At 34.2% G+C, this 23,963-nt stretch overlaps 3 protein-coding genes and 1 pseudogene across 4 annotated transcripts; 1 reads left to right on the plus strand and 3 right to left on the minus strand.

Annotated features, from left to right (window-relative positions):
- Positions 1 to 3,878: 3,878 nt before the first annotated feature.
- Positions 3,879 to 7,518, plus strand: LOC100814076 (pentatricopeptide repeat-containing protein At5g50280, chloroplastic-like; annotated as a pseudogene).
- Positions 7,519 to 8,049: 531 nt separating this feature from the next.
- Positions 8,050 to 13,459, minus strand: LOC100815127 (protein root UVB sensitive 3). 2 transcript variants are annotated; one of them, XM_006573090.3, is made up of 15 exons: positions 13,201 to 13,459; positions 13,065 to 13,122; positions 12,844 to 12,903; positions 12,560 to 12,598; positions 12,406 to 12,468; positions 12,163 to 12,219; positions 11,919 to 11,982; positions 11,565 to 11,648; positions 10,819 to 10,901; positions 10,589 to 10,718; positions 9,876 to 9,968; positions 9,407 to 9,545; positions 9,016 to 9,056; positions 8,733 to 8,920; positions 8,050 to 8,534 (listed from the first exon to the last, which is right to left on the minus strand). In XM_006573090.3, exons 1-15 carry the CDS (start codon positions 13,323 to 13,325, stop codon positions 8,439 to 8,441), a joined length of 1,320 nt encoding a protein of 439 aa, XP_006573153.1. In that variant the 5' UTR covers positions 13,326 to 13,459; the 3' UTR covers positions 8,050 to 8,438. The 2 variants fall into 2 exon arrangements, 1 of the variants encoding a protein (XP_006573153.1); XR_003266513.2 differs by lacking the exon at positions 8,050 to 8,534 and having other exon boundaries at positions 8,819 to 8,920; positions 9,407 to 9,528; positions 13,201 to 13,444.
- Positions 13,460 to 20,609: 7,150 nt separating this feature from the next.
- Positions 20,610 to 21,137, minus strand: LOC100815658 (transcription factor SRM1). Its single transcript, XM_006573917.1, has 2 exons — positions 20,758 to 21,137; positions 20,610 to 20,682 (listed from the first exon to the last, which is right to left on the minus strand). The coding sequence occupies exons 1-2, from the start codon at positions 21,135 to 21,137 to the stop codon at positions 20,610 to 20,612; spliced, it is 453 nt and encodes a 150-aa protein (XP_006573980.1).
- Positions 21,138 to 22,827: 1,690 nt separating this feature from the next.
- On the minus strand, positions 22,828 to 23,628 carry LOC102660005 (uncharacterized). The gene has a single exon (XM_006573918.1). It carries the CDS (start codon positions 23,626 to 23,628, stop codon positions 22,828 to 22,830), a length of 801 nt encoding a protein of 266 aa, XP_006573981.1.
- Positions 23,629 to 23,963: the final 335 nt, after the last annotated feature.

Below are 23,963 nucleotides of genomic sequence, written 5' to 3' on the forward strand. Positions count from 1 at the left end.
ATCTGAGTTTGCACTTTCTCTTCCCTTAATCTCCTTTATTTATTATTGCTTTATATTCATATTCAAATTGTTTTATTTGAATCAATATTTAAGAAGATTGTCATTAAGGGAATTCATAACTTGAATAAAAAGTGAAATAGATTTTTAATTGGGGAAGTAGTTTGGAATATCTTAATTCAACCCCCCTTCTTAAGATATCTGAGGCCACTTGTCTAACACGACCCATAAGCTATATTATATCTTCGTTATAGCAATCGAAACACACACACTATGAGTATTCGACACATAGTTTAAATTATCTCTTCGTTGTAGGAAACGAAAATCAATCACAAACTCATAATGAGAAAACCAATTTCCACATTTTCAATAATTATCAAAACTGTTAAGAACTCAAAGAATGAATTCCAATAAAGTAAAATAAAAAATTTAATTCATTCTCAAATACTCGTAGAAATCAAAATCACAAAAAGCATATATTTTGAAATTTACTTTCTTCTCCTAAAACATTTAAAAGTGTCACTAAGTAGATTAGCAACTCACAACCTAAGAGAACACAATTAATGTCTTTCAATGTCATTGGGAGGAGCATCCAGCTTATTTTCCATGAAATTTAGGCATTAAAATAAAAAAGAACAAGAGATTAAACAAAATCCTCAAATTTAACATGCCTAGGATTTTGAGGAACCCACAACAATCCTACTATTTAATTTTCCAACCCCTCACACACAACCCATAACTAATCTACGTCATAAAAATACTCATTTACCTTGATGGGTTATAGATTTACCTCAAAGAGCTCAAATAGAGAATTTTAAAGAGATGAATATTATTCCTCTTTAACTCCAATCAATTTCCCATGCTTTAGCGTCACAAGGGTGTAATTAACTTGGTGGGTTTTGGAACAATAAAGTAAAAGGGGTAGAAGAGTAGGAGGAAGAAAATGGTGATTATACGGCTGGAAAAAGCAATGTTCACGTTGATATGGTAGGGGCTCTACTTTAAAAATGGAAAAGACTTTGTTGTGTTTTATTATTATATTATTTTTTCCTCCTAAAAGTGAAATGGTGCGTTTTATTCTTCCCCTCTTAAGGAAAATTCATCCTCGAATTTGATCTATGACTAACCTTAAGTCTCAAACAAGTGAAGGTACTTCTCACACATAACAATTTATGGCTCATAAGTAATCTCCTCACCATTTGGTCCTCTCCAAGCCACTTTCACTTACACAACATCCTTAGAACATAAACGCTTCACGCGTTTGTCCACTATAGGCACTGGTTGTTCTATATAGCTTACATTCTCATCAAGTTGCATCGAGTGGTACTGAATAATATGAAATGGATCATGAACATACTTTTGAAGCATCGACACATGGAAATCTGGATGAACCCCTGATAGATCAAGTAGGAGGGCTAAGCGATAAGCCACTTGCCCCACCCTCTCTAGAATCTTAAAATGACCAATAAACATGGGACTAGGCTTACCTTTTCAGTCAAAATGTAAGATACCCTTCATTGGAGACACACACAAAAACACATACTCTCCCACACAGAACTCTAAAGGTCAATGCCTCAAATCTGAATAAGACTTTTGTCTATTCTAAGCAATCACAAGTAATCTCAAATTACCTTGACCTTCTCAATAACTTCTTGAATTAGATCTAGACTTACCAATCTAGGCTTTAGTGATCTACAATGCCTCCTATAAAAGGTCTCAAAAGGTGCCATCTGAATACTAGACTAATAACTAATATTATAAGCAAACTCTGTCAAAGACAAGTATTGATCCCAACTATCTCTAAAACCAAACAGGGTATTTTTGTAAAACAATTTACCAAAATAGGTGTTTTTAAAAAATATTTACTTGTAAGGGGTATTTTTATCATGTAAGATGAAGGAGCCTCACATTCAAGCTTTGTCCTTTTGGAGGAGGCATTAAGCTGAGTTTTGACACCGCTTTAGGTGTCCTATTAGTGAAGAAGGTGTCAGGTAAAGGCTTGGTTTCTTGTTAGCAAAAGAGGTGTCACTCTGATGGTCTCCACCCTTGCTTCTTGTTTACAAAGGAGGTGCCTCCCTAGCTGTATAGTTGTGAAAATCAAGTTGGTCCGACCAGTCAAACCAATTAAATCGATGGCCTGTTTAGTCTAGTTAAGCTATTGGACTGAAAATGCAATCGACCTAGATCAACCAGGTTTGACTTGGCCAGGTTTAGTTAAAATCCGTGACCCAGATCAGATTGGCCTGATTTGACTCAGTCAATCAATTTTAAATTCTTTTTACAATTCCTTTTTTTTTTACAGATTTTTTTACAATTTGTAAAATATGTGAAACTATTAGTAGCTAATTATTGAATACTATCATATAATATGCCCTTATAATATTATTTTGATCTTGATAACAATATATAATAACTAATAATTATTATTTTGATGTTGATATGATTTAATATTTATGTGTTTTATACATTTTTACTAGACTTGCTCATGACAATTTTGACAAGTTTTGTACTTAACCATGGAAAATATAACAAGGCTTTCTTAGTAATTTAATGATAACACCCAACAAAATAATTTGTAGCCATAAATAATTATGTAATATTAGAATATAGACTATGGATTGAAAATATTTTGTTAGCTGTATTATATATATATATATATATATATATATATATATATATATATATATATATATATATATATATATATATTTAATTTTTTAATACATACCAAGTCAACCGGATCAATAAGTGAATCCCTAGTTCAACCAGTTATCTACTAACCCAATGCCTCAATTGGGTCGATTTTCATAGCGCTACCTGATTGTCTCCACTTGAAGGCACCACACTATTTGCCTTTACCCATGCGCCCTCATTTCCAGGTATTTTTAAAAATGCATCATACTATTTTTTTTTCACAAATTAAAAAAATGACAATAAATATTTTCTACTATATTTTTTCCTACAAGTATATTTTTTTATACAAAGTAAAAAATGGAAACAATTTTTATGATGAATGCATTGATGATTGTTTGAGTGTGGTTTTCTGGAAAAAAATATATTTCCAATTTTCTACTTTGAAGAAAATATATGAAAACGAAGATGCATGAGTGAATGCAGGTAGTGTAACGGCTTCAGCGGAGACTGACAGGGTGGTGCCTCCCTTGTAAATAAGAAAGCAAGGTGAGAAAGCCAGGGTGACGTCAGAAAGCAAGCCTCTACCAGGCGCCTTTTTTAGTGATCAAACACCTAAAGAGGTGTCAAGCCTAAGTCTAACGTCTCCTACAAAAAGATAAAGAATGAAAGCAAAGCGCCACTCCTTAATTTTAGGGAAAAAATTAGGCAAAATTGTATTTTTAGTTCTCCAGTTTATATCCAGTCTCGGATTTGGTCATCCAGTAATTTAAATCACGAATTGGGTCCTCCTATTTTGTAAAATCGTGCAATGTTGGTCCCCCAGGTCACAATTGGACGTTGACTGTTAGCAAGTGATGTTGACTGCCACGTGCCATGTTCTTATTGGATGATGACTGCCACGTGTCATGTTTTGATTGATCAATGAAAACAATAATGCATCTCATCTTTCATGGAATTGACATCCAATCAGAACATGACACGTGACGATCATCATCCAATAAGAACGTGACACGTGACGATCAACATCACTTGCTAACGGTCAACGTCTAATCGTGGCCTAGAGGACCAACATTGCACGATTTTACAAAATAAGAGGACCTAATTCGTGAATTAAATTACTGGGGACCAAATCCGAAATTGGAAATAAATTAGGGGACCAAAAATACAATTTTGTCAAAAAATTACCCCTAATAAATAAATAATTTTAAAAAACACCTATTTTGATAAATTATTTTACGACAATACCCGCTTTAGTAAAAAAAGAAAAGAAAAGAAAAGAAAAAGAAACACAGACATATCCGATGGTAGTGATGGTACCGTGTAGAACTAACAAGATAACGTCTGCATTTGTATAGAGACGAAGCATGTCTCTGAGCCTCATCCACCATAGACCACTTTCTTCTTCTTCTTGCATCTTCTACCTTCACTCTTCCACTTCACACTCTTTCGAAACCCTTCTTCCTCTTACACGCCAAAACCCCAACATCATCAGTCTCTCTCGGTGCATCACCATCTAATGTCCCTCACTCTTCAACAACCCCCATTCCCCTCCCATATCTCCAAGAAGAAGAAGAAGAAGAAGAACGCCATGACCCAGATGAACCAAATGTACCAAACTACAATTTCTTCGAAAGTAGCAAATGGGTTTCCTCCCAAGACCCTCAAAACGAAGAAAAATTGTACCTTGAGGAGGACCCTCACATTTCGTGGCATCTTGCCACGGACCTGGATGAAGAATCTGAAATGAATTTGGAGAATGAAGAGATGGGGTGTTTTCAAAAGAGGGAATTGCCTGGGGCTGAGGGCATTGTGGGGGAAATTGTTCAGCTTGCAAGGAACTTGTGAAAAATTTGACTCTTGAGGAGGCTTTGGTTGAATATGAAGGAAGGGTCAGTGAGAAAGAGTGCTGCGAGGTTCTGGAAATTCTTGGGGAGGAGCACCTTCTGCTGTGTTGTGTGTGCTTCTTTCAGTGGATGAGGCTGCAGGAACCATCACTTGTTACACCTGGGACTTGTACTGTGTTGTTTCCATTGTTGGGAAAAGGAGGGATGGGTGATGAGGTGATGGAGTTGTTCAGAAACTTGCCATCTACCAAGGAGTTCAGAGATGTTCATGTTTATAATGCCACAATTTCAGGTCTTCTGTCTTGTGGCAGGTACACAATTCTTACACAATTATATGGCTTGCTATGTTTCTTTCTCGCTGCTTTTGTGGGTCCTAGGAATGGGAAGATTAACTTATGTAATAAAGGATAGTAGTCAAAATCAAAATTGCTTGTACCTTTTGCCAAGGTTTTAAATTGTGATTGCGGTTTGTTTGCAATCCCTGATATTTCAGTAAATTGCATACCAATGAGGCTGATGCAACCGTAATTGCAGTTGTAGAGACCCCAAAAACCCTGGTGTTGCAGCCACAAACTGCTGAGCATATTATAAAACCTCTTTTTCTGTTAGATAGGATGTTACACATTTAACTTAAATTCTTTTTGAGTTGTTTCACTATTATAATACTTTTAATCGTTGTTCTCATCTCTCCAAGGAAATTAAGAAATGAACTATGTGCTAGTGCTACAAGTTTGTTATCTAAGCAGTAGTGTAAAGGAATGATGCCCTTTCTCATTTTAGCTTACTTGTAATTCTGATTAATGGTGATATTTGGATTCTGGAAAATTGAACAAAGACCAACCAAGATAATTCCGTGACTTATGATATGAATATTCACATCAGTTTTGCCATGTTGTGTTAGGTGGTTGTTCATATTCTTTTCAAGTTCTCTCAATGGACTTTACTTTCAATTCACAGCTTTATTAATTGTGTTGGAAAACAGTTGTTGCTGTATATTATTATTTAAAGGTGGAACTCAAAGTACATTGTTTGTAAAATCTAAAATGCCTTTTTTTTAATGTTTCTGTATTTTTATTGTTATAGTTGTGAATTTGTGGGAATATATAATTTGATTTTTGATAGAATATAATTTAAACCCTTTAATTGGAGGTTAATCATTAATTAGTGACCATGTTGGTGACTTGGCTAGTTCTTGGTTTTGAAGCAAATCATATCCAAGTCTCTTCTACTAATTTAGTTTTTCCTTTATGGCAGATGGAAAATACCTGTTGGGCTTGCTTGGTCTTATGTTTGTCGGTTAGTTTGTTATTAAGAAGCCTATGAACAACTATTAAGTTTATGAAACTTAAGTAGCTGCATGTCCAAGAATTCTGATATTTCTCATTAAGATCCTGTTTCAATACAATTTAGAAGAGCTCTTCTAACTCACCTGTTTAGGTTCCCTGTACTGCTTCCAAACTTAAAACTGTTCTAAGTTGGGAAAATACTAACTATAATTTAGATATTTAAATATTTAATTCCTTTCTCTTCCTCTGACAAATGTTCTTACATTGTTCAAGGAAGCATTTTTTTTTGGTGAAATATGCCATACTGTAAGAGTTTATTGTTGCTGTTTTAGGTATGAAGATGCTTGGAAGGTGTATGAGTCAATGGAAACAGAGAATATTCATCCTGATCATATGACATGTTCTATTATGGTTACCATTATGAGAGAACTTGGCCATAGTGCAAAAGATGCATGGCAATTTTTTGAGAAAATGAACAGAAAAGGGGTCAGATGGAGTGAAGAAGTCCTAGTTGCATTAATAAAGTCATTTTGTGTTGAGGGTCTGAGGAGGCAAGCTCTCATCATCCAATCCAAGATGGAGAAAACAGGGGTTTCTTCAAATGCAATTGTGTTCAACACTCTGATGGATGCATTTTGTAAATCCAACCACATAGAAGCAGCCGAAGGCCTTTTTGTTGAGATGAAAGCTAAATGTATTAAACCTACTGCAGCTACCTACAACATCCTAATGCATGCATACAGTAGAAGAATGCAACCTAAGATTGTAGAAAAGTTACTGGAAGAAATGCAGGATGTTGGCTTGAAGCCAAATGCCACATCATATACTTGTCTAATCAGTGCATATGGTAAGCAAAAGAATATGACTGACATGGCTGCAGCAGATGCATTCTTGAAGATGAAGAAAGTTGGTATAAAACCCACATTACATTCTTATACAGCACTGATCCATGCATATTCGGTTAGTGGCTTGCACGAGAAAGCTTATACAGCATTTGAAAACATGCAAAGCGAAGGTATTAAACCTTCCATAGAAACCTACACTACTTTACTAGATGTGTTTAGGCGTGCAGGTGATGCCCAAACATTAATGAAAATATGGAAGTTGATGATGAGTGAGAAAGTTGAAGGAACAGGGGTTACATTCAACATTCTTGTTGATGGTTTTGCTAAACAAGGTCTCTACATGGAAGCAAGAGAAGTAATATCTGAATTTGGAAAAGTTGGATTGCAACCAACAGTGGTGACTTACAATATGCCGATCAATGCATATGCACGAGGAGGGCAACCCTCGAAGCTGCCACAACTAATGAAAGAGATGGCAGTTCTTAAATTAAAACCAGATTCTATAACTTATTCAACTATGATATTTGCCTTTGTCCGAGTTCGAGATTTTAGGCGGGCATTTCTTTATCACAAGCAGATGATTAAGAGTGGGCAGATGATGGATGGCAGTTCATACCAGACGCATCAGGCCCTTCTGGAGACCAGACCTGCACGGAAAAACAAGGTTTGGAGTTCCTTGCTTGGTATGATTAAAAGTAAAATGAGTGTGAAAGTGAGGAGGCAGAAAGATGAGTTTTGGAAGTTCAAGAAAAGACAAGTAAGAAAAAATAGTTCTGATGTTAGTGTATAGTAAGTTAATGATACAATGCCCTGTAAGAATTGAAAGTTCAATTTTGACCCACTTTTGTTTTCTCTAATAACATAAGGAGATTGTTGTTGTTAACTATAAAGAATATATGCCCTTACCTTGCACATTGCCCCTTCAGTACCATGTACGTCACACATTTTCAGTTAGATGTGGCTAGTTTAAAATTCAAAATATTTGTACGTTGACATTGAGTGTTCACCCTGTGAACAATGATCAATGGAACAAATCAATGTAGTCATAGATGTGATTTGTATTTTAGATAAGATTTAGTTATGGAAAAAGTCGGAATTGCTCTCGCATTGTTCTTTCGAAATAAAATTTGTTTAGTTTTTTTACGAAGATGAGTGTGGTCATTTTGAATGTTTTTATAAGGATCTTTCGCCACTCATTTCTTCGTCAGTGTTTTGTAAACGGGTATTATTATATGGTCAACTTGAAAAATGAACGTTGAAATTGGATACCTCAGTTACTTGGTCTCAGTTGTCACTGTTTCCAATTTAGATAATATCCCAGGCAAACTATTAAATCATTGCATAAAGTAATTTAAGTTAATGAAAACTCGAACTCCTAAAGTTCACAAGTGGTAACGGTGGATTTTTTATGAATATAACTAGGCTGTATTCAACAATAAACAGTCATAGATGAAAATGGATGCTTGTTTACAAGAGAAAACAAAAAAGATAAAGTCTAAGATCAGATGAATCTAATCTTCTATCTCAAGTTTCTCAAAGAATTTATTTTTAAATTTTGAAAAGAAAAAAAAATCCTAACAACTTCGACATAACCAACCATGATTTGAATGGCAGTATCCTTCTAGATTGAATTACCATGGAATGATCCTACCAAATGCCATACAAGTTTGGTGAAATCATAAATTAGAAAAAGGTTCATACACCAACTGTCTAACATATAATCATTCCACTTTGGAACAAATGCCCCAATATTCAATCTCCTATCAAATAATCTCAATCCATCCATAGATGCCACTAATTACCTTCTCTAGAACAATGTTCATGACATGACCCTAATCATTTTTTTCTTCCAATGGTTCATAGCTCCAGTATGCCCTCCATATTATAGGTGATAGAAGCCGTTCTGTTTTCCAGCCTAATGACTTGAGCTGCACAAAACACAAAGAGAGTACTTAATATCCCACTTGGTGGATATAAAATTCAGGCAAGAGCAGGTGGCATGCTATCAATTTAGTTTGATTCCCATATCATATCAAGAAAGTGAAAATATTTCCATATCGTACTGTTAAAATATTACTGAAAATATAGAAGCTAAATCAAATTTAACTAAAAGATTAAAGAATTACCTTCTGAATAAATACTTCATATTGATAATCTATCCATTTTTGACCCTCTGAATGCAAAGATTTGCTTTTATGAACATTCTTTGCCAAGACAAGAGCATGAAAGAATGACTTTAGGACATCTGCAGCATTCGAATCTTTATGCACAATAACATCAATGATTCCCTTCCTTTCCACAAGTAAATACTTGGCTGTATACAGAAACAATAAAGAATGATATGAGGTTTCAAGGCTACAGATGGAAAGAGGAAACAAACAGAAGTAAAAATAATGAGGCAAACTCCACCTTTTGTGTAGTAAGGTGCTGCACAAAGCAAATGCTCCTTGCTGTCAGTGTCACAGAAAAAAAAGAATTTGCTAATTAAGCTTTGTTAATGACATTTCAAAGGTATTCTCAATCATGGACAGCTCATATTTTGAGCCAATACCGGTGATATAGGCAGGGCAAGAGCTAAATAATGCTTTCAATCTTGAATAGGTTACTCTCTGGAGCTCAGTTAGCTAACGATGACAATAGTAAAATATTATGATTTGAGCTATTTGAAGTTAGAACACAACATAGCGTACCATTTACCTTGACTTCCATTTGGATTTGGGTAATGCAAAACACTAATAATGCAATGAATAAGTTCAGGCAAATCTGCACATAGCTGGAAAGTGGAAACTATAACACTTACATTTCCATGTTATCGAATGAAGAAATCCTCATGCCTAAACATACTTTCTTATGCAGACAATTAGCTTTCTTTGAGCTCCATGAAATGAACTGTATGGGTAAAACATGCTCCTGAGAAGAGACCTGTTTAGGGGAGAGAACTGGCAAAAAGTTTAGAAACAAGCATTAATATACATAGCAATAATTATAAAAAAATAAAATAAAATCAGATAGATTGTAAAATTTTGGAAATTACATTGCCCTTTTACAAGATGTTGAATCTACCAAATTAATCTTGTTTTTGGGAGGTGGTTGGGAAAAGAGGTTAAAGATACAGAGACCTCAAAACAATTGAAAACTAGACTATAATGATGACAAAAATGTGCTCTAATATGTGGCCTGTTTATGGTAAGATTAAAAAAACAGATTAGATTATCAAACTCAAAGGTATATTGTGGATATAAGGAATGAAGAATGGAAACAGACAATACCTTGGCCAGTCTCCATGAAATGCTGCAAAAGAATAGAGCTCCTTTCAGGGTTTAATGAGTTCAATGCAAGGCACCGAACAGCTCGGTAGTTTGCTGCATGGACAAGGGACATCATTTGTATTATCAGGTTTTCATATATAATGCTGGTGCTATTTAGCCGGTGTATTTTGGGGAGAAGGGAACTATGCATAGAAAAAGGCAGGCATATGCCTTCAGATTAAAATTATGAGCTCTCTAACTTCTCAAATAATATGGGATTAATTTTGAGAGAAGATAATGTTTTCAATTACTGAGAAAGTAATATATTACAATCTCATTAATAAGCTCAAACTTTGTAACAATAGAAATTCAATCTTCATTCTATCACAAACCACCAACAAATATTCCACAAGATTTAAACATTAGTTGCAATAAAATAGCACCCATTATCTATAGTCTATCCTGGTAAAAAATGGATTACCTAATTGTCCCAAACACACTGGTAAGGAAATAGATTAACTACATCGCTGTTTGCAAGCTACTATCATCAATCTACAACCTCCTTTTACTACTTGGTAAGGTAAATATACCACGGATTCCCTCTTTCTTTCTCTTGTAGTTTGTACAACAAAAGCAGTATTGCAGAGACAGGTTTATACCTAATATCAGGCTTTTCTTCACAACTCTACAATGCAAAGGATATGCATAAAACAAATTACAATTTAAAGACGTACCATACATATGAAACACGGTCAAAGATAAAAAAGAAAACCAAATGGCTAGTGGGTGCCCAATGGTAAGGCGAGCAACAAGCATTCCCAGTGCCATGCCAATCATTGTGGCCACAGTTTCTTGACTTCCTTCCTATAGATATACATTAATAAGTCAAATATATATGCCCAACTGAATATAGACATTAACTCTCAAATAATGATCTAACAGTTGGAATAACTGTAACTAGAACCTTTGCAGATATATCTGCAGCATTATCCTGAAGAGCAAAATGCTGAGTCAAAGCTGCTCTAGTGGCACCACTTGCAACACCAGCTAGTTCATAATCATATTTTGATAGAGAGAAAAAAGGAAAAAAAATCAGTACACAAATAAAATATCAATCAGGAAATAAAAGAAAAAAAAAAGTCTTAATCTTGGATAACTCAACATATATTTCTGCCGAATAGCTTTATTGATGTTAATATTACACATTATTCTGTTATTTGTGATTAGATAGTAATTAGTGATTTAGTCCTTATTACTCATTATTAGATTGATCCTATGTAATCAATACTGATCTTATTTAATAAAGGCTTAGTGTGATCATCCTTGGCACACAACATTACACAATAAAACATTGTTACATGGTATCAAAGCCTATATAACCCATCTTGGTTCTTGCCTATTCTAGTATGCTCGCTTGTTCTAGCAGGTATCAGTGGAGGGGGGGGGGGGGGGGGGGGGGGGGTTAGAAAGTCCCACATTGCTTGCCTCAATTCTCAAGGTGCAGCTTATATATCTATTGGACAACTTCACTTAATGCCAATTGGTTTTAAGCTAAAATCTAACAATTGATAAGGAACTGGAAGATCATGTAATGTCCCATTATCTTATATTTCTTACATGGAAAAAGAAGAGGAAATAACCTACAGCTAGCAATTAGCTTTGAATCACATCAGTCATTTAATTTAAACTTCCAGCAATATTGGAACTTACTGAAAGATCTTGATATGCTTCCTAAGCAAACAACAAATACAAAAGCTGATGGAAACAATGGAGAAATGAGGTCCATTAGCATTCCTGCAAACAAAGCAAAAACTTTAGCAAATCAATGTGAGATATGAAGAATACAATATGAAAGATCAAATTTAACACAAACCAGCATTATGGAAAGATGCACTATTGACCTGCTATTAATTTTTACTTTAATGAAGCAAAAATAGAGAGACTTGGACATTAATAGCCATGTAAAAAGCATTTCAAATTTGATACACTATTGGGACTGAAGGTAGAAAATGGCAGTATAATTTTATTTTATTTTTTGAAAAAGATGAATGTGAAAGAATCTACCTAGGTCATTCATAAGATCTGCAACCAATCGCCACATTTTTGCATTGCTATCAAGATTTGATCCCTGCAACATATGGGACAAGACAAAGAGAAATATAATTCAAAAATTATTTCAAAATCATTAGATAAGAGAGAAACAGCATATGCCAATCCAAGTATATGACAGTCTGCATAGAGCTAGTATTGCACATTTCAGTTCAAAATTAATAAGATAAAGGAACATGTTTGTATGAGAGAAGCAGACCTGGTAAAATGTGAATAAGATTCCTCCAAGCATACCAGTTAGATCTCTCAAAAACCACTGGAAACAGTTTCAAAGTTCAATATCCTACTGTCGACACATAACACATTCCAGCCTAAGAAACACAAAAGACTAAATTTACCAAAAAAAAACATAAAGGCTTGAGTCTTCTTCTCCCAAGCCCCATCTAACAAATTGGGGTTCAATCATTACTCAAGTATATAAATTATAACTAGTTGACGATACCTGAAAAGTGGCACCAATAACTGTAGCTGATTTCTCCCCAACCCCAATAGCACTCAGGAGAGCCTGAAAGGCATTTCGTTGACCACTCATGTACTATTCAAGACTTCTTATGAAAACAAGAACAACATCCAAAAACAGTTAACCAGTGCCTTACCTGGGTAGAAAGCATAGTCCTTATATACGTCGACAGGCCCTGCCATAATCAATGCATAATTAACTCGAAAACATGGTTTTGATATATCAATGGAGTTTAATTTCTATAATGTCACGGTCAACCAATTAAAAGTCATGGTAATTTTGACTTTTGATGTAGTTGTTGTTAAAGTTAACTGACAATTTGTGATTTGATGACAATGTAAAAATCCTTTACATTGTTGGTGCATACACTATTTACTCATAATAATAACTCAATTACACTGTTTCTCCATTGTTTATTACCTGCAATAAGTCCCATATTTGAAAAGGAACATAATCTGCAGTCACACTGCTTGGAAAACCCTGTATGTTAATCAACAAAAAAAAAAAAGGAAACCCTTTTCAACAATGATGAACTTAGAGAAAACCTACATGATGAAATTAGTCAGCATACAAAATTTCAAATTTTTTTTTAATTTTTTTTTATTTTATAGAGAAGATGCTGAGTAAAAATAGAAGCTTGCCTCAGGGACAAATGCCTGAAGTAACCTTCTCCAAACATGGGTAAAGCGGGCACCAGATCTGGGAATAAGGAGAAAGAATAATAAGTGTGAAAGAAAGAGGTGGATGATGATGATGATGATGGGAAAAGGAAAGTACCTTGTGATGAGGACAGAGGAAGAGGAAGCCTTGATGGTGAAAGTCTTGGAGAGTTTTGTGGGGGAAGAACCGTTCCATTCTTCCAATGTTATGGTCTTATTGGACACAGATGAAGATGTTTCCATGCCCAGATAAAGGAGCTGAAGTGCCACCAAAACCTTGATGACTTCGCAGTTCGCAGGTTGTTTTTTGTGGAATCTCAGAACTAAACTCACCAAGGGACTTTGACCACGTACCAGATTACACCTTTAATTGGCATGATAAAAGATAAATGTTCTTTATTTATATACTAGGAGAAGAGAGGTCACTCTAAATTTTTTAAATAATAAAAAAATTGTAAGTTAAATATAATTAATAAAAAAAGATGACAGAATAAAAAAATTAATAATATAAAATTTGTGGGAAGTTAATATAAGTTAAAAAATTTGAAATTTAAGAAGTAATTTAAAGGTAAAATTATCCAATAAAATATGTAATGAAATAATTCTCATTATTAATAATTATAGATTTATAGTAGGATACTAGGACTGCAGCTTGTACAAAATAAAATTTGTTTTATACAATTAAAATTTATAATCTATCAATAAAAAAATATAATTTATAATAAATAAATATTTTTAAATAAATAATTTATATTATAATTAAAAATTACAATAAATAAAATATCTTTAGACATATAAATTATATTTTAAATTTACAATAAATAAATAATTTATGTTATGATATATTATTTTTAATTATTTATAATTTAAAAAAAATATCAAATTGCAAACCTCCTCTTTGATGGTTTCATATTTATTATCTACATAAATTCATATACAACAAATCTTAATTTATTTTTCCAAGTTTTTTCAAACTATATTTTTTTATACTTTTTTTTAACCCTCTAATTCATTTAGGAAAAGGAATCCTAATTCATTTGGAGTTTGATTGAAAAATAAGTAAAGTCTAATTAAAAATTATTTTGATCAAGGATCGAATTCAGATACTACCATAATAATTTAACCTTAATTTTAATATATTAATCATTTGTGTCAAATTACTTAATTTTTTTCCAAATTACACTAATTCAAATGAAAAAAAAAATCAAACTGTGAATATTTATTTGTACTTATTATTTTCATATATAGGATTGAATTATAATCTTAAATCAGACACACGGTTTTGACCCTTACACAAACTACACTAATTCAAATGAAAAAAAAAAAAAAATCAAACTGAATATTTATTTGTACTTATTATTTACATATATAGGATTGAATTATCATCTTAAATCAGACACACGGTTTTGACCCTTACACAAACTACACCAGCCCCATTGAGACCATTCTCTGGCAAGACTCTTACCAGAGCATGTATTCTCAAATGCTTTATGGGCTTTTCCAAAAACGAGCATGTTCTCGGCGTTGGTGCTATTTTCGCCTCAGGTTTCATCCGTGCCCTTAAGTTCTTGGAAAAGTATTGGAACCCTTTGTGCCATGACATTAGAAATGGCACCATTGACCCTGAAATCACTGACTCATTCGTTAGAGAGGCCTATCTTTTTAATTATATTTTAAATTTATGATAAATAATTTATATTATGATATATTTATTTTTAATTATTTATACAAAATCATAAAAAATCAAATTGCAAACCTTCTTTTTGATGACTTGATAGTTATTATCTACAGAATCATATTCACATATAACAAATTCTTAAGTCATCTTTGCAAGCTTTCCAAAGATCATGATAATTACCAAGGTATTTATCATGATCTTTGGGATTTTCAGAAATGAGAGAGTCTATGCTCTGGGTAGCTTTCCTTTGAATTTGGGAACTCAAAACTCTGTGTGTAGAGCTTATGAGAATCATATTAGCTATTGAGTTGGCTGCTAAGAAGAATTTGAGCAAGCTTCGGTTGGAGTGTAATTTTGAGTTAGTGGTCAAAGTCTTTAGGAAACTTCTATTTGGTCCTTCGAAGCTAAGAAACTATTGGGCTAACTACATTCATATTACAAAGAATATGCATTTTTAAGTAGGTCACATTTTTAGAGAAGGCAATACTCATGCAGATTCTCTTGCCTCTCATTCAACTCTAGTTAATTATTTCTGTTGATGGGATTACACTTCCGCTTTTATAGCAGCAGAATACAACAGAAATAGGACAAGTCTCTGTAACTATAGATTATCTTGATAGATAGGTTAAGCTTTTATGGGTTTTGATTGCTTTCTCCCAATGACTTTTTGTACATCTCATCCTTTTTTTTTTTATTAATGATATTTCTTTGGCTTGCGTTTCCTCTCGGCCCCCGGATAGTAATATCAACCTAGTTGGGATTACTTCTCTTGGCTGAGTATCCAAGTCAATCTTTATTAAAAAGAAAATAAATACCAAGAAGCTCAATATTTTTTTTTTACAATAAGGTCATGATCAATATGTCTTCTTTACTACTATAAAATACTAAAAAGAAGAGTGAATTAAAAAAACCTCCTCTTTCGAGAGATGTAAATAGTCTATTTTCTGTTTCTTATGTTAAAATATATTAGTATATTTAATTTAATATCATTAAAGAACTTGTTGTTTATGTAAGATATGATTATTACACTATATTCTCCTCTTGTATTCACCTATACAATTTAATTTAGGATCAATGTTATACCTTACGAATAAATTACTGCACAAAACGCACGAACGCTTACTTGGACCAATGTGTTTTTTAAATAAACAATAAAAAACTTCGTACCCCATTGTCCGGAGACTCTTCGCTAATAATTAAAAGAAAATTAAAAACGTGAGAATATGATTTCTCCTATGAAATAGTATTTTTCATATGTATAATGTCACGAGTTAAAACTTTAGGGCAATCGTTATACACCAAAAAATTAAAAAAAATCTTTTAAAAAATTAACATAATTTTAATTTAAATATATACTAAAATATTAAGTTAAGCAATTTATCCTTCACGTACTGTGTGTCCTAAAAGGGCTTCCTTTCTAGTAATCACTATAGTTATATATATGTCACAAAACATTTAGTAAAATTTGTTGTTATTAATATAAAAAAGGTTACAAATGATGTTAAATGAAGACAACACTACTACAAAAAGCGGATTTAACATCGGTGGCTTAACATCGGTTGTTAAAAAAATTGATGTTAACGTATGCGCGGTGGCATAATTGTAAATACCGTGTATACGTTAACATCGATTTTGTGAAAAACCGATGTTAACGAAGTGCATTAACATCGGTTATTGGAAAAACCGATGTTAACATTGATTAGTTAACATCGGTTTCCAAATAACCGATGTTAACATAAGTTTATCAACATCGGGTTTTGAGAAAACCGATGATAACGTTTGATATGTTAACATCAGTTTTTTCCAGTAAACCGATGTTAACCTTAACATCATGTTGTTAACATCGATTTTTTTTAAAAAACCGATGTTGAACTTATATTTTAAAAAATATGGTGAGCCCTATGAAGCTCCCGCTGTCTTCTTCTCCATCTAAGCTTCGCGCTCTCTTCTTCTTCTAATCTCCGTCTACCTTGAAGGTCTCTATCTGCATCTGAGCATCGTGTTCGTCGCACTCGAGCATCGTCTCAAGTCTCTGCTTCTTCTCCTTCGCCACCATACCTAGGTATGTTTCATCTCCTTTGCGCTATCTTCTCCTTCTCGCTGTCTTCTTCTCCATCTAAGCTTTCTTGCTCTCTTTGTTCTCCATCTACCTTGAAGCTGTCTGTTCTCCATCTGACCATCGTTTTGTCTAAGCTTGAGCATCGTGTTCATCGCACTCGAGCATCGTGACAACTCTGTGCTTCTTCTCCTTCGCCACCTGACCTAGGTATGTTTCGTCTAATCCTGTATAAATATTTGATTGCATTCATGTATCGCACACTTAGTGAACTAAACATGGCTAGGGTATCTCATATTTAACTCGAGCATCATGACAACTCTGTGCTTCTTCTCCTTTGTGAAGTTTCCCTTACCCTTACTGTGTTCTTGTAACAGTTTAAGTGGATCTGTTAATGCCAACTATAATTTAAGAACTTATAGTATTTTACTCTTGTAGTGTGTCAACAAATATGTTGTTAGCATTCTTAATACAAAAGTGCTTTCCCACTCCTGTGTTTGTCTAACAAGGAAAAAGCCGAAGGCAGCCATTTGAAGAGCACTAGGATGAAACCATGAAAATAAGTCTATAACCAATGAATATGTTGCCCTCCTTTTCTCTTCTATAAAAACTATGATGCTTTTAATTTAACTACACAGTATACACAATGATCCCTCCACTTGATGCTATATGTGTTCACACAAGAGCAACCTCTTGAGCTTGTTCTTTATACACAAAGAAAAGTGATTATGAATATAAAGAAGCTATGTTCATGCTCTGTACTTTAGTTTAGCTTATGATAAACTCGAATGATGGTTATAAGTATGTTGAAAAACTGAAAAATCAGGGCTGAGAATTTCACTCTGTATTTGAGGTTTATTGGACCACCATGTGTCATTTGTAGAGTAGGTGTTGTTTAATTTGAGAGAAAGTTAACAATGCTATGGTTGTCTAATGATTAGAAGAGGTTTTGAATACGGGAGAGAGAGATAGAGAGGAAGTGGTTGTGACTTCATTCTGGACCTAAATCACTGTGAACTATGAATTCTTATTAGGCATTGAATTATTGTAGATTTTGTTTGTGTAAAGGGGCAACTAAACTGCCTTGCTGTCCTGTTTAATTCTTACTAGGTAGTTTCTAAATGCTTAATAAATCTCGACAAATAGTGGAGATTATTAGAGGGGGTGTTACTAACACTGGTAATCCTCCTAAGCATGAATACTAACAAGTAACACATACAATCAAACGTGTTTTCTTTTATAATCTGTTAAGGTGGTTGGTAAAGATAAATATGAATGATAGATACTAATACTAATTACTGATGTGGATACATTAAATAGAACATAGCATTATAATAACGCCCGGGGGATCAATGACTGCAAAGATTATAGTATTTTGTAACTAATAAAGGTGATTTACTGCATTCCCTGCCACCTACATACACCAGTCATGTACATATGTAACATATCCCCCTTCAAGTTCTCCCTCCTCCAATCCAAATTATCCTTTTGGGTCTCTTTTTATCTAACTAGCCTATTTAAATATGGTGCAAATTAGACTGTACGCTTCTAATTAAAAGAATAAACATAATGAATAAACAAAAAAGTTCTTTTAGCTATGATATTTTTAGGAATTTCCACGATTTTCACATTCATGAGGGAACAGTGCAAAAGATTTTTAAGTTTTGAAACTTAGTCAAGGGTTCCTCGAATCATGGTGACGCATTATATTATTTTTCAATGCAGGGGCTCAAATAGCATTTCAATAATTTCTACTAGGTGAGTTATCTCTATAGTGGTTGCTCGGCAGGATAGACAAAATCCTGCTTGTAATGCTTCATTTGTTATCTCCCAGCTTATATATACAGTAATTAACCACAAAATAGAAGCACAAGCTGGTGTGGTACTTACAATGATACGATTAAACCTTTTTTTCAGGTTTAATTCAGAAAATAAAAACATATAAAGAAAACAATCTAGTTTGCATGCGCAATTCTCTTGTGTCTAATCATGTCTCTCTGATACCTCTCTAATAATCTAATACTATATCAATTTGAGAGTACAAATATTTTTTCGTCTAAAAAGGGCTTCTCTCACTGCAAACCAACCACTTTTTCTTCCAATAGAAACTATAGCTCAAGTTAATCTGACTGGTTGTTGATCCCTTCTTTCTCTTATTTATATATACTGTTACCATAACCTTTGTTTGCTGTGCCCTTTTTGTCCTGTGTGTGGGTACATTACCCTTATAATTTTTTATTGATTTGGTAGGAGGATTTCTTGTACTTTGTTTCTAAAAGCACTACTGAATTGTGCGTGCCTCACTGCCTCATGATTGCAGGATTATAGGAATGTTGAACGAGTAATTTGTATTACTGTTATCTTGCCAGACGGTCGTCTCATTAGCCGTATCTTTTCCAAAAGAGAAAAACTTGAGGTATAATTAGTATGATTTTTGATATTGTGTATTTTACATTACTGTGAAAGGTTGCATACATGGCTAACCAATTGTCATTTTGTTACCTTGGTAGGAAGTCTTTGGGTTCGTAAACATTGTTGGATTAGGAGAACCTTTGTCTAAGGCCTATAGACTTGTGAGTGCCTCTTTCCCTATCCACTTGATTTCTGGATTGAACCTTCATGTTATTTGACTATGGCATGATTACGGTCAATGGTGTAAGTAACTAACGGAGAAAGCTTAATCAAACATTTTCTGCCAAAAATACAAACACACTCCACCCCCCTAAAATTTTAATTTACAGTCAAAAGGAGAAAGCTTAATCAAACATTTTCTGCCTCTTGAACTATTTGTAGTTAGATTAATTATTTTTCATAAAACAAATATTTTTTTTCATTACATTTTGTCCAAACAGAGCATTACATTGTAAGATCTTGTTAAAATGGCAAGAGTATGAAACATGAACCACGCAGTCAAGCACGCACTTGGGGTTGTACTCAATGGATGTTATCTAAATGTCAATGGAGTTAGGATGAAATAAAGGAAATAAAAGACACTAATATTGTAAGTCGTAGCGAAACACAATTTTTATGAGTGTGTTTATACTTTATATGATCTTTGATGAATCTCTATATAAAGGGGCCAAGATATGTTTCCACCTTTGAGTTTCACTTGCTCGGTTGGAATTAGAATTTTGAAGGGTTTATACTTCATATTTCAGGATTGGGAGCAATCTTGTCTAAAGTTGTGCCTGCAACGTTTTCCACAATAAGTTCTTTTTCTAAGTTGATATGGCGAAGTGAACAGTCGTCTCCTAAGAAATCAGATCAGAAGCCTCAGCCATTTGCTCGAGGTAAGCATTAATGCCCATTATAGTGCTTCCCTTTTAATCAATGGTCAAGTAGCATTAGACTGGACTTTTGCATCAATAGAGGATAGAACTTTTTGACTAATACATGTATATTTACTAGTACCCATATAATGGTTCCCTCTCAGACTAGTTCTGTCTGATTCTAGAACCATTCCTATGGTACTCATACTGCTGTATTATAGTACCTCTGGTACTCCTTTCCATATTTATAAAATATTATCTTTGCTGATAAAAAAATAAATAAGTACACAGGCTCCTGCAGATATTTGTGTATAATAGGGATGATGATCAAACCTAGTAAAAGGAAAAGAAAATTATATATTATCTTGCTAAATAGGACTGTTTTAAACAATAGAAAAGTGATGCTATGATATTTTAACTATAGGCTTAATTATGTTTTTAGTCCCTCAAATTCAAAAAATGTTCATTTTAAGTCCCTCAGCTCAAATAAAACTTAGCATTTTTTACAATTTAACTTTTGGAAATCATGAAGCATGAACAAAAGAGGTAACAAGTAAGCTTCCTGTCAGAATTGCCTCTTCCACAGTACAATCGAACCTGCCTTGTGCTGTTCACAATGACATATACTAGAATATATATGTTTTCTAAATATTGAAGCAAAGATAAACTAACCTGTGTTCATCCTCTGTCCATGCAATACCCTTTCGCCGTTCCTGATCTGATCTTGAAGCCTTAGTTCCATGATTAGATTCATTGTTACTATTCCAAGAGTGGCCTCCCTTCTTGCCAGCTCCTTCATCACTAGCATGGCTTATTGATCCCTCTGGAGAAGAATTATAAGATGCTAAAGGCACACAACCAGATTCAATCTGGTTAACATCTTCAACCAAGAGCTCATAGTGGTGTTTAATCTCTTCCAAGGTTTTCCTCGGTACATCAGCCATAATCTTCTCCCATCGGTCTGAAGCATCCTCAAGATGAATTGCCAAGGCATTTTCAAATGCTTTATCCTGTTCTTTGCTCCACTCAGAGCTACTACCAACTTCATCCATAGTCATAAACAAACAAAGTAGAAAAAATGAGAAGACTATAATGCATAACAAGAGCATTCAAATTGCTATATTCCATACTTTAAAAAAATCCAAATTATCCATAGCTCTACTGATAAGAACAGTTTTAAGTGCATAGGACCACAAAAATATGTCTTTCCACCACCACAACTACAACCTATAACTGCAGTAAACGTCACTTTCACTGAACACATTCAACACCCTCATACTTTGTTTTCTATTCTTGCTACATCAGTCAAAAATCAAAGCCATCAACCCTGAAGACTAACAGCAATAAACAAGGGCTCAAGGCCCAACCTGCATCACTAAGACTTTTAAGATTAAAATTTCAGAAAGACAAGAATGTAATTAAAATGTTATAGTGATAACCATAGAAGAGATTGTTGCAAAACATGTCCAATCTCAATAGTTTGATCAAAACCCTAGTTAGAAACTCAGTTCAACATACCTCATAATAGTAAAATCTACTGTAGACTCCCTTCAGTTGATGTATTTCTAATTTACACCTTTTTTTTTTATCAGAGTGATTAGTAAGTAATTCCCTGAACAACATGTAAAGCCAAAGCTACAACCAGAAACCACTCCCAGGCTTCTGACACTGTAACTAACCAACATAAGTTTGTCTTTCACACCATTTAACAGATTCAATTGACAGTCAAGTAGTAAAAACTTAAAAACCTATTTCCAAGCATATCCCAACAAAAGCACACACCTCAACCCTTTTTCACAGCCTTGAAGGGTTTTCTATTCAAGAATGGTTTTCAGATTGTCAAGCCACCCACCATGTAACTACAGGAGCTGCAGAATTCATTCCAATTCCTTTACCTGATGAAATATTTTCCTTCCTTTACCTGATTAGACAAAACTTTAGCTTGGCCTTGTATCTTTATTCACCTTTCTTTCTTTGAGAATACTGTTGTTCAAGTCAAAGATAAAAATATTGTGTAACTCAATTTTTTTTTTGGAAGGCAGAATATATATATTATTAATCAGAAACACAGCAGCACCAGAGAAAAAGAATTGGGAACAACATTATAGGTTTACTAAAAAAAAGCAATAAAGCATGAACAACATGATTCCGAAATTCTAAAAGACCAGAGAACTAAATTCTGAAATTCTAAAAAAATAGAGAGCCAAATTCTAAAATTTTGAATAATCAGAGCACAAGACACATCGAACGCATGAAGAACAAGAACAGCTGCAATGAGAATAAGAAGAGAGAAAAGGAGATGAGGAACGTTTGAAGAAATGATGAAGAATAAGCAGACAAAAAGAAAAAAATGGAAGAAAGAAGAAAAACACAAACAAAAAGAAAAACTTGTTATGGGACAACATGCTTAATGTATGATGAAGTAATCCTTAAAAAGGATTTTTAGAAAATGAAAAAATAGGGGGTGAGGTCTACATCGCTTTGTGAGACTCGCTTAAATTTGGAGAATGTGTTGAAAAAAATGTGAGAGTATGTTGTTAGCCTTCTTATTTTATAATTGCATTTTTTTTGCTCAGCAAAAGTAATAATATATTATAGATGAGTACCAGAGGTACTAAAGTACAATAAAGGATGGGTATACAGGAGATTCAAAACACTAGGGATCTGGCTGAACCCATAGAGGAAATATACATGCCCAGCAAATCTAGTTTAAATTGTTACAGTCATGACCACTCCCTACTTTTAGAAGGCTGCTTTGAGATGGGAAGACCAATAGCTGAAGTGCATAGTGAAACCCTTCTCCATAACCTTGAGCCAAGACCATAGTAGAAATGGTGCGTCATCCATGACTTTACTTCCATCAAAAGATTGATTATCAAAGACTACCCTGTTTCGATGCTTCCAAATTGTCCATGTTAGTGCTACCCACCAGCACTTCCATCTTCTAGCTCTAGCTCCAACAGCAGACCGGTTATCGTGTTGCAGAAAATGATCTTTGGGATTATGGGGAAATACACCCGATGAATTTATCCATGACTGAGATTCCCACCATAGGGGTAGGGTCTTAGTGCAGTAGAAAAATAGGTGTGTTGCATCTTCATCCGGACTGTTGCACAGTGGGCACCGAGAGTCATTTAGCTCCACTTGTCTGGTCCTTAGGTTTGTCCTAGTTGGCAAGCGATCCTTAATGAGCCTCCATGTGAACACTATTGCCTTGAGTGGAATTTTAAGATTCCATAGTTCCACGAAAGTCCTATCTTCAACAGCCCCGGTTGTCGCTTCCATCAATAATCGATATGCTGATTTTGTAGAGTAATTCCCGCTCGGGTCAGCCTTCCAAACCCATAAATCTGGTTGGTTTTGTTGGATTTTTACTTGAGCTAACTCCTCTAGAAATTCAGCTGCCATCCCAATTTCATTTTCAAATAGAGATCTCCTCCAACTAAAGCTCCATTCCCACCCTGCATCTTTTTGACTCCCCACACTGCTAATAAGTTGATATTGTTGATTGGAGATGTTGTATAGTTTAGGATACTTTGCCATTAATGAAACTCCAGCACCTACCCAAGAATCTTCCCAGAATCTGAATTTATCTCCGCTCCCCACCCTCCACTCTATCTGATTTTTAATTACTGCTGCGTGCTGCTGATTTTTAATCTTGGTAAAGGTCTCCTTCTTTGTTTCCTGTACGCACACAAGATCCACCTTACTTATGCTTTAGGTTGAGCTTTCTAATAGCATCCCATTTAATCCCCATGCCCAGTCCTCTGCAATTATAGGAAAGTATTATCATGATTAAGAGTATTTTCTCCCTTCCCAGCTGCCAACTTATTATCTCTCTTCTCCATGTCTACCATCATTCCCATGATCTGCTGGAT

This window comes from Glycine max, chromosome 1, assembly GCF_000004515.6.
Source record: "Glycine max cultivar Williams 82 chromosome 1, Glycine_max_v4.0, whole genome shotgun sequence".
Classification (NCBI taxonomy): domain Eukaryota; kingdom Viridiplantae; phylum Streptophyta; class Magnoliopsida; order Fabales; family Fabaceae; genus Glycine; species Glycine max.